This window comes from Oncorhynchus masou, chromosome 29 (genome assembly GCF_036934945.1).
Source record: "Oncorhynchus masou masou isolate Uvic2021 chromosome 29, UVic_Omas_1.1, whole genome shotgun sequence".
Classification (NCBI taxonomy): domain Eukaryota; kingdom Metazoa; phylum Chordata; class Actinopteri; order Salmoniformes; family Salmonidae; genus Oncorhynchus; species Oncorhynchus masou.
In genome coordinates, this window is record NC_088240.1 from 3,454,813 (window position 1) to 3,466,801 (window position 11,989).

The 11,989-nt window shown below is 47.3% G+C and overlaps 1 protein-coding gene across 1 annotated transcript in view; it reads right to left on the reverse strand.

The window, feature by feature from the left end:
• Positions 1 to 11,319, reverse strand: part of itgav (integrin, alpha V) — a 92,472-nt gene extending 81,153 nt beyond the window's left edge. Inside the window, exons 1-2 of the mRNA XM_064943855.1 lie at positions 10,810 to 11,319; positions 10,430 to 10,560 (exon numbers count right to left, since the gene is read on the reverse strand). Coding sequence (XP_064799927.1) covers positions 10,430 to 10,560; positions 10,810 to 10,973 — 295 coding nt within the window. The 5' untranslated portion in view covers positions 10,974 to 11,319. The remainder of the gene's footprint in view (positions 1 to 10,429; positions 10,561 to 10,809) is intronic.
• Positions 11,320 to 11,989: the final 670 nt, after the last annotated feature.

An 11,989-nucleotide genomic window follows, 5' to 3' on the forward strand; every position in this document is an offset into this window, starting at 1 on the left:
ACTTCACATGCTGATATCGACTTTGATAGTCTTGTGTTTAGCTACGTTTGCTAGCTAGCCAGCCCATAGAGAGAGCAGTACATTGTGGGTTTTATAGTTGACTTGAGCTGCAACTGATTTCCACTTAAAATTTGTAAGTCGCTCTGGATAAGAGCGTCTGCTAAATGACTTAAATGTAAATGTTAAATGTTAAAATAACGACAAAAATAAAACATTTGATGACATGGTTTCATTTAAATAAACGTTCATATCAAATAACTTCAGAAAATGGCTTGTGATATCCATTGCCTAGAAATAAATATATTGTATGTAGCTCTGTGTAGACACAGGGAGAGAGTTCTATTGTGTGTAGCTCTGTGTAGACACAGGGAGAGAGTTCTATTGTGTGTAGCTCTGTGTAGACACAGGGAGAGAGTTCTATTGTGTGTAGCTCTGTGTAGACACAGGGAGAGAGTTCTATTGTGTGTAGCACTGTGCAGACACAACGAGAGAGTTCTATTGTATGTAGCTCTATGTAGACACAGGGAGAGAGTTCTATTGTATGTAGCTCTATGCAGACACAGGGAGAGAGTTCTATTGTGTGTAGCTCTGTGTAGACACAGGGAGAGAGTTCTATTGTGTGTAGCTCTGTGTAGACACAGGGAGAGAGTTCTATTGTGTGTAGCTCTGTGTAGACACAGGGAGAGAGTTCTATTGTATGTAGCTCTGTGTAGACACAGGGAGAGAGTTCTATTGTGTGTAGCTCTAGGGAGAAAGTTGCATCTCTGACACACATGGGAGAATACTCACTACCCTTCCGTGAAAACATACCACAGAGCTCTGTTCCTGTCGAACCATGACTACAGCAAAACTCATAGGAACAACAGCTAGCTCTAACCCAGACTAGAGCACCAGTTAGAGGAGTAACATCCCAGCTCCGGTCTAGCTCTAACCCAGACTAGAGCACCAGTTAGAGGAGTAACATCCCAGCTCCGGTCTAGCTCTAACCCAGACTAGAGCACCAGTTAGAGGAGTAACATCCCAGCTCCGGTCTAGCTCTAACCCAGACTAGAGCACCAGTTAGAGGAGTAACATCCCAGCTCCGGTCTAGCTCTAACCCAGACTAGAGCACCAGTTAGATGAGTAACATCCCAGCTCCGGTCTAGCTCTAACCCAGACTAGAGCACCAGTTAGAGGAGTAACATCCCAGCTCCGGTCTAGCTCTAACCCAGACTAGAGCACCAGTTAGAGGAGTAACATCCCAGCTCCGGTCTAGCTCTAACCCAGACTAGAGCACCAGTTAGAGGAGTAACATCCCAGCTCCGGTCTAGCTCTAACCCAGACTAGAGCACCAGTTAGAGGATTAACATCCCAGCTCCGGTCTAGCTCTAACCCAGACTAGAGCACCAGTTAGAGGAGTAAATCCCAGCTCCGGTCTAGCTCTAACCAAGACTAGAGCACCAGTTAGATGAGTAACATCCCAGCTCCGGTCTAGCTCTAACCCAGACTAGAGCACCAGTTAGAGGAGTAACATCCCAGCTCCGGTCTAGCTCTAACCCAGACTAGAGCACCAGTTAGAGGAGTAACATCCCAGCTCCGGTCTAGCTCTAACCCAGACTAGAGCACCAGTTAGAGGATTAACATCCCAGCTCCGGTCTAGCTCTAACCCAGACTAGAGCACCAGTTAGAGGATTAACATCCCAGCTCCGGTCTAGCTCTAACCCAGACTAGAGCACCAGTTAGAGGAGTAAATCCCAGCTCCTGTCTAGCTCTAACCCAGACTAGAGCACCAGTTAGAGGAGTAACATCCCAGCTCCGGTCTAGCTCTAACCCAGACTAGAGCACCAGTTAGAGGATTAACATCCCAGCTCCGGTCTAGCTCTAACCCAGACTAGAGCATCAGTTAGAGGAGTAAATCCCAGCTCCTGTCTAGCTCTAACCAAGACTAGAGCACCAGTTAGATGAGTAACATCCCAGCTCCGGTCTAGCTCTAACCCAGACTAGAGCACCAGTTAGAGGATTAACATCCCAGCTCCGGTCTAGCTCTAACCCAGACTAGAGCACCAGTTAGAGGAGTAACATCCCAGCTCCGGTCTAGCTCTAACCCAGACTAGAGCACCAGTTAGAGGAGTAACATCCCAGCTCCGGTCTAGCTCTAACCCAGACTAGAGCACCAGATAGAAGAGTAACATCCCAGCTCCGGTCTAGCTCTAACCCAGACTAGAGCACCAGTTAGCTGCCCCCCTCCTCTAGCCTGGTGACTCGAACCTTGGCTGCACCTGGTCACACATTACACCCACCCCTGGGTCCTCTATATTTATACTTATTCTAATCTCGAGACCGTCTGGACAGCTGTAAATATATGTCAGTTTAGCCTGTCTTACCCCGAGGAAGACGATGGACAGCTGTAAATATATGTCAGTTTAGCCTGTCTTACCCCGAGGAAGACGATGGACAGCTGTAAATATATGTCAGTTTAGCCTGTCTTACCCCGAGGAAGACGATGGACAGCTGTAAATATATGTCAGTTTAGCCTGTCTTACCCCGAGGAAGACGATGGACAGCTGTAAATATATGTCAGTTTAGCCTGTCTTACCCCGAGGAAGACGATGGACAGCTGTAAATATATGTCAGTTTAGCCTGTCTTACCCCGAGGAAGACGATGGACAGCTGTAAATATATGTCAGTTTAGCCTGTCTTACCCCGAGGAAGACGATGGACAGCTGTAAATATATGTCAGTTTAGCCTGTCTTGCCCCGAGGAAGACGATGGACAGCTGTAAATATATGTCAGTTTAGCACGTCTAACTGTGAGAAAGACTCAGTGCCCGAAACATTGGTTCTCCAATAAATCAATGGGAGTAATTAGTTGGCTCTAATTGTGACTTAAAAAAAACAAAAATGTATTAAAAAGGTTTGCCTGTCCACCAAGAGTAGACTGACAGAGCTGGAAAACAAGAACTCATCTGACTGAGAGAATCCAGGGAAGATCAGTCAGCAGGAGACAGACATCCAGACCATGTGGTGAGCAAGGGTAGACTAGTGGTTAGAGTGTAGGGGCGGCAGGTAGCCTAGTTGTTAGAGTGTAGGGGAGGCAGGGTAGCCTAGTGGTTAGAGTGTAGAGGCGGCAGGTAGCCTAGTGGTTAGAGTGTAGAGGTGGCAGGGTAGCCTAGTGGTTAGAGTGTAGAGGGGGCAGGGTAGCCTAGTGGTTAGAGTGTAGAGGCGGCAGGTAGCCTAGTGGTTAGAGTGTAGAGGTGGCAGGGTAGCCTAGTGGTTAGAGTGTAGGGGTGGCAGGGTAGCCTAGTGGTTAGAGTGTAGAGGCGGCAGGTAGCCTAGTGGTTAGAGTGTAGGGGTGGCAGGGTAGCCTAGTGGTTAGAGTGTAGAGGTGGCAGGTAGCCTAGTGGTTAGAGTGTAGGGGTGGCAGGGTAGCCTAGTGGTTAGAGTGTAGAGGCGGCAGGTAGCCTAGTGGTTAGAGTGTAGGGGTGGCAGGGTAGCCTAGTGGTTAGAGTGGAGCGGCGGCAGGTAGCCTAGTGGTTAGAGTGGAGGGGCGGCAGGGAGCCTAGTGGTTAGAGTGGAGCGGCGGCAGGTAGCCTAGTGGTTAGAGTGGAGGGGCGGCAGGTAGCCTAGTGGTTAGAGTGTAGAGGTGGCAGGGTAGCCTAGTGGTTAGAGTGTAGAGGTGGCAGGGTAGCCTAGTGGTTAGAGTGTAGAGGTGGCAGGGTAGCCTAGTGGTTAGAGTGTAGAGGTGGCAGGTAGCCTAGTGGTTAGAGTGTAGAGGTGGCAGGTAGCCTAGTGGTTAGAGTGTAGAGGTGGCAGGTAGCCTAGTGGTTAGAGTGTAGAGGTGGCAGGGTAGCCTAGTGGTTAGAGTGGAGGGGCGGCAGGTAGCCTAGTGGTTAGAGTGTAGAGGTGCAGGTAGCCTAGTGGTTAGAGTGGAGGGGCGGCAGGTAGCCTAGTGGTTAGAGTGTAGAGGTGGCAGGTAGCCTAGTGGTTAGAGTGTAGAGGTGGCAGGGTAGCCTAGTGGTTAGAGTGGAGGGGCGGCAGGTAGCCTAGTGGTTAGAGCAGGGTAGCCTAGTGGTTAAAGTGTAGGGGCGGCAGGTAGCCTAGTGGTTAGAGTGTAGAGGTGGCAGGGTAGCCTAGTGGTTAGAGTGTAGAGGTGGCAGGTAGCCTAGTGGTTAGAGTGTAGAGGCGGCAGGGTAGCCTAGTGGTTAGAGTGTAGTGCCTAGTGGTTAGAGGTAGAGGTGGCAGGGTGGCCTAGTGGTTAGAGTGTAGCGGCGGCAGGTAGCCTAGTGGTTAGAGTGTAGGGGCGGCAGGTAGCCTAGTGGTTAGAGTGAAGGTAGCCTAGTGGTTAGAGCGGCAGGTAGCCTAGTGGTTAGAGTGGAGGGGCGGCAGGTAGCCTAGTGGTTAGAGTGTAGGGGTGGCAGGGTAGCCTAATGGTTAGAGTGTAGAGGTGGCAGGGTAGCCTAGTGGTTAGAGTGGAGGGGCGGCAGGTAGCCTAGTGGTTAGAGCGTAGAGGTGGCAGGTAGCCTAGTGGTTAGAGTGTAGAGGTGGCAGGTAGCCTAGTGGTTAGAGTGTAGAGGTGGCAGGGTGGCCTAGTGGTTAGAGTGTAGAGGTGCAGGTAGCCTAGTGGTTAGAGTGGAGGGGCGGCAGGTAGCCTAGTGGTTAGAGTGTAGAGGTGGCAGGTAGCCTAGTGGTTAGAGTGTAGAGGTGGCAGGGTAGCCTAGTGGTTAGAGTGTAGAGGTGGCAGGTAGCCTAGTGGTTACAGCGTTGGACTAGTAACCGGGAGGTTGCAATTTCAAACCCCCGAGCTGACAAGGTACAAATCTGTCGTTCTGCCCCTGAACAAGGCAGTTAACCCACTGTTCCTAGGCCGTCATAGAAAATAAGAATTTGTTCTTAACTGACTTGCCTGGTTAAATAAAGGTAAAAAAAAGATACTTTGGTAATGGCCAAGCGGGATACAACCCCACCTGAACACACACTAATTACAGTACCCCCCCACCCTGAACACACACTAATTACAGTACCCCCCCACCCTGAACACACACTAATTACAGTACCCCCCCCTCCCCACCCTGAACACACACTAATTACAGTACCCCCACTCTGAACACACACTAATTACAGTACCCCCCCCACCCTGAACACACACTAATTACAGTACCCCCCTCCCCACCCTGAACACACACTAATTACAGTACCCCCCACTCTGAACACACACTAATTACAGTACCCCCCACTCTGAACACACACTAATTACAGTACCCCCCCACTCTGAACACACACTAATTACAGTACCCCCCCACCCTGAACACACACTAATTACAGTACCCCCCACCCTGAACACCACTGAACCCTGACACACACTAATTACAGTACCCCCCACCCTGAACACACACTAATTACAGTACCCCCCCCACCCTGAACACACACTAATTACAGTACCCCCCCCCACCCTGAACACACACTAATTACAGTACCCCCCACCCTGAACACACACTAATTACAGTACCCCCCCCCACCCTGAACACACACTAATTACAGTACCCCCCCCCACTCTGAACACACACTAATTACAGTACCCCCCACCCTGAACACACACTAATTACAGTACCCCCCCCCCACTCTGAACACACACTAATTACAGTACCCCCCCACTCTGAACACACACTAATTACAGTACCCCCCCACCCTGAACACACACTAATTACAGTACCCCCCCCACTCTGAACACACACTAATTACAGTACCCCCCACCCTGAACACACACTAATTACAGTACCCCCCCCCACCCACACACTGAACACACACTAATTACAGTACCCCCCACCCTGAACACACACTAATTACAGTACCCCCCCCACCCTGAACACACACTAATTACAGTACCCCCCCACCCTGAACACACACTAATTACAGTACCCCCCCCACAACACACACTAATTACAGTACCCCCCCACCCTGAACACACACTAATTACAGTACCCCCCCCACCCTGAACACACACTAATTACAGTACCCCCCACCCTGAACACACACTAATTACAGTACCCCCCCCCCTGAACACACACTAATTACAGTACCCCCCCCCCACCCTGAACACACACTAATTACAGTACCCCCCACCTGAACACACACTAATTACAGTACCCCCCCCTTGAACACACACTAATTACAGTACCCCCCACCCTGAACACACACTAATTACAGTACCCCCCCACTCTGAACACACACCAGTACCCCCCACCCTGAACACACACTAATTACAGTACCCCCCACCCTGAACACACACTAATTACAGTACCCCCACCCTGAACACACACTAATTACAGTACCCCCCAACCCTGAACACACACTAATTACAGTACCCCCCCCCACCCTGAACACACACTAATTACAGTACCCCCCACCCTGAACACACACTAATTACAGTACACCCTGAACACACACTAATTACAGTACCCCCCACCCTGAACACACACTAATTACAGTACCCCCCCCCCCACCCTGAACACACACTAATTACAGTACCCCCCCACCCTGAACACACACTAATTACAGTACCCCCCCCCCCCCACCCTGAACACACTAATTACAGTGAACACACACTAATTACAGTACCCCCCCCACCCACCCTGAACACACACTAATTACAGTACCCCCCACCCTGAACACACACTAATTACAGTACCCCCACCCTGAACACACACTAATTACAGTACCCCCCCCCCACCCTGAACACACACTAATTACAGTACCCCCCCCACCCTGAACACACACTAATTACAGTACCCCCCCCCCACCCTGAACACACACTAATTACAGTACCCCCCCCTAATTACACCCTGAACACACACTAATTACAGTACCCCCCACCCTGAACACACACTAATTACAGTACCCCCCCACCCTGAACACACACTAATTACAGTACCCCACCCACTCTGAACACACACTAATTACAGTACCCCCCACTCTGAACACACACTAATTACAGTACCCCCCCCCCACCCTGAACACACACTAATTACAGTACCCCCCCACCCTGAACACACACTAATTACAGTACCCCCCCCCCACTCTGAACACACACTAATTACAGTACCCCCCACCCTGAACACACACTAATTACAGTACCCCCCCCCACCCTGAACACACACTAATTACAGTACCCCCACCCTGAACACACACTAATTACAGTACCCCCCACCCTGAACACACACTAATTACAGTACTCCCCACCCACCCTGAACGCACACTAATTACAGTACCCCACCCACTCTGAACACACACTAATTACAGTACCCCCCACCCTGAACACACACTAATTACAGTACCCCCCCCACTCTGAACACACACTAATTACAGTACCCCCCACCCTGAACACACACTAATTACAGTACCCCCCCCCCACTCTGAACACACACTAATTACAGTACCCCCCCACCCTGAACGCACACTAATTACAGTACCCCCCACCCTGAACACACACTAATTACAGTACCCCCCCACCCTGAACACACACTAATTACAGTACCCCCCACCCTGAACACACACTAATTACAGTACCCCCCCTGAACACACACTAATTACAGTACCCCCCCCACCCTGAACACACACTAATTACAGTACCCCCCACTCTGAACACACACTAATTACAGTACCCCCCACCCTGAACACACACTAATTACAGTACCCCCCCCCACTCTGAACACACACTAATTACAGTACCCCCCCCACCCTGAACACACACTAATTACAGTACCCCCCACCCTGAACACACACTAATTACAGTACTCCCCCACCCACCCTGAACGCACACTAATTACAGTACCCCACCCACTCTGAACACACACTAATTACAGTACCCCCCACTCTGAACACACACTAATTACAGTACCCCCCCACCCTGAACACACACTAATTACAGTACCCCCCCCACCCTGAACACACACTAATTACAGTACCCCCCCCCCCACTCTGAACACACACTAATTACAGTACCCCCCCCACCCTGAACACACACTAATTACAGTACCCCCCCACCCTGAACACACACTAATTACAGTACCCCCCACCCTGAACACACACTAATTACAGTACCCCCCACCCTGAACACACACTAATTACAGTACTCCCCACCCACCCTGAACGCACACTAATTACAGTACCCCACCCACTCTGAACACACACTAATTACAGTACCCCCCACCCTGAACACACACTAATTACAGTACCCCCCCACTCTGAACACACACTAATTACAGTACCCCCCCACCCTGAACACACACTAATTACAGTACCCCCCACCCTGAACACACACTAATTACAGTACCCCCCACCCTGAACACACACTAATTACAGTACCCCCCACCCTGAACACACACTAATTACAGTACCCCCCACCCTGAACACACACTAATTACAGTACCCCCCCACCCTGACCCTAGGCTGCTTGGACACTAATCTAAACCAATGGCTGAGGCAGCCTCCCCTCACCTCTCAGTCTGCAGTATGACGATCAGCCATCACAAAGGCTCCCATTGTAACCATGTCGACACTTACGGCATCACAATAAGACCAGGAGGCCCCTCTGGCACTGACTGGCAAACCATCATATAAAATGTCAGCAAAGGGAGGACAATATGGCTAAACCATGACATGGGAAACATATTTAGCATTTATTCCAACTTTGGAGTTGTTTCCCGAAGTAACACGTGCAGAGTTTAGTTCAGACTTGGAAATATTCACTTTTCTTCTTCTTTCCAATAGTCTAGACTACAGTGGGCTTTAGTCACGGGAATAAGGAAGTCATTTAATCTGTAGTTAAAGTCTGTATGTGAGCAAAATAATTTTACTCTACAGTTGCTTAGGGTAGCCTAGTGGTTAGAGCGTTGGACTAGTAACCGGAAGGTTGCAAGTTCAAATCCACGAGCTGACAAGGTACAAATCTGTCATTTTGTGTCCCTGAACAGGCAGTTAACCCGCTGTTCCTTAGGCCATTATTGTAAATAAGAATTTGTTCTTAACTGACTTGCCTAGTTAAATAAAGGTAAAATAAATAAATTAAAAAACAACAAACGAAAACCAACGCTAGAAGGCAAATGATCAAAGTTGCACTGACAAAGAGTGATGTAAGTTACACAGGATAAACTGAAATACAAGCCAATGTTCTCCTAAATAGCTTAATGTGTGGAATTCATGGGGCTTGGTTTTGCATTGCGTGTGTTTGTTAGTTAGTCCGTGCTGGGACAAACCCATAAGATGGCCTGAAGTGTAAATATTAGTATATGCCACATCTGTCGACAATGAAATAACAAGAAATAACAAGTTACTGACTCATATGCCCACTGTTATAATGTAGAGCAGACAGTCCTTTAAAGGTACTGGGACTCTCCTCAGTCTCTCAACTCAAGGGGCTTTATTGGCATGGGAAACATGATGACGTTGCCAAATCAACTGAAATGGATAAACAAACGTGAAATAAACAATACAAAATGAACAGTAAACATCACACTCACAAAACTTCCAAAAGAATAGTGTGCTTTCCCATGTCTATACACAGTGTTGTTGTAATGATGTTTTTATTTTACCTTTATTTAACCAGGCTAGTCAGTTAAGAACAAATTCTTATTTTCAATGACGGCCTAGGAACAGTGGGTTAACTGCCTGTTCAGGGGCAGAACGACAGATTTGTACCTTCTGAACTCAGGGGTTTGAACTCGCAACCTTCTGGTTACTAGTCAAGCGCTCTAACCACTAGGATACCCTGCAGTGCAAACAGTTAAACAACAAAAGGGAAAATAAATTAACATAACTGTCTGCGTTTCTGCGTCTCCGTCTGCTTGCGTCTGTCTGTGTGTCTCTGTCTGTCTGTGTCTCTGTCTGTCTGTCTGTCTGTCTGTCTGTCTGTCTGTGTCTGTCTGTCTGTGTGTCTCTGCCTGTGTGTGTCTCTGCCTGTCTGTGTAACTCTTAAGCTTAACATTGAGCATGTCTGCCCATCTCCAATATAAGCTTCCTAGAAGAGTGAACATCTGCCTTTGCTCCGTCTTACATCCTAAAAACACTTACCGTACCTCATTAAAAGGTCATATTTCACATAGGTATGGTTCAGCCAGGTTTTTTTTACTGTGGACATGACCCTTGACTGAGATAAACGGTCTTCACTTTGAATACCATTCTATCGTGGCCCCTTGCTGTTCATCACCATGTAGAAGTCCAGAAAGGGTAGCCTAGTGGTTAGAGCACTGGACTAGTAACTGGAAGGTTGAGAGTTCAAACCCCCCGAGCTGACAAGGTACAAATCTGTTGTTCTGCCCCTGAACAGGCAGTTAATCCACTGTTCCTAGGCCGCCATTGAAAATAATAATTTGTTCTTAACTGACTTGCCTAGTTAAATAAAGATAAAATCAATGAGATACTTTTTTTTTGTTTTGTAACAGACATACTCTACTCACCAGTATTGTCAAACTGTACTTGGGTACAGTCACTACTCTTCTGCCATGGGCAGGTATAGACTGCCCCTCGCTCCACCACTGTGGAAGCTGAGGATGTGTTGGCTCTGGGAGCTCCTATAAGAATGTTTGACCTGAAGAAGAGAAAACGGGCTTCAGTCTAAATGCATGAAAACATGGCACCGCACCTATTCTTCTACTGTAGCCTATTAGGGTCGCAAACAAAGCTATGTCACACGACGAATAGAATACGTATTAGATTTATTTCTGTTGAGTCACATTAACAATAGTATAATTCTACTTTCTCTTATCATAGTTCAAATAAAGGCTAATAGCCCCTATGGCAAAAGGCAATACAAAAATATTATATAATTCAATCTTACTGCTTATTATTTGGCTGGAAAAAATCGACAGAAAATCCAAAATAACTTCCTTTAGGTCCAGAGAATACATAGGGTTTGTCAATATCCAGATTGAAAGAGGTTGTCCACTGTAAACAAGACAGGATCAAAGCCAAAGATAAACCAAGTTTGCGACGTCTTTCCATGCTGACGCCTGAAGATTCAAGTCTGTAGCCTTGTTAAACACTGGGTGTGTGTGTGTGGCGTGTTTTAGTTTTGGCGTTAAGAGCTCAACTGCAATGAGTTCTCCTTTCTTTTTGTAGTCGTTCTAATGATGATACACCGAGATCCCACACTCCATTTCCATATATCCGGAGCCAGTTCAGTAAACCACTCCGCTCAACAGTTTCACTGCTTCACCAACATTACCAGGAAAAGAGTCCAATTCGAATCAACTCGTATCATCAATCGTACAGTTCATGCGATACAACGTAACAAATCTCTGTACAACGTTAAAAAAAAAAATACAACCTCCACAGCCCCCGCGTTGTGTTGTGTTACAGCAACAACTCAAATATATATATACTTCCGGGTCAAGGGAATTTCAGAATTGTTCTAAATAAAAGTCCCCCACATATTAGTAGAAAGGTGTTATTATCATGTATTTATATTCACGATATATGAAAAATACTTGTCTAAACATTAACAATGATTCATATTTGTTCATATTTAAGTGACATTTGCATTAAATGTGGGTTTTAAAACATGTTCCAAGCCAGGACAAATAAATGCCCCCCAATACAATACAACGTATATGAAATACACATTGGTTAATAGAGAGACAACTATTATTCTAGGTGCCAAAGTAAAAGTGGAGTCAGTTGCGATTACTCACTATGATCTGTAGAATCTATTTATATATGGTGTTATTTCATGGGTAACTGAGACCTATACGCCCAGCAACACTTTCTCCTCCACCTAGTCCATTGGTCCCAATGCAATACACTGTAGACCTATAAATTACATATTGGCTAATGTACCGTGTAGTGTCCAGTGCCTCCATTGTAAGATGTTTTATCAGTCCAGCAACACTTGCTATGAGGTTGTTTTTTGTTCAAACTCACCTTTTTTTGTATAATAGGGACTAGTTAGTAGACTGTACCCTGGTTTTATGGACACACAAACAATAATTTTACCTGTACAGTGCAATTTGTTTGTGCAA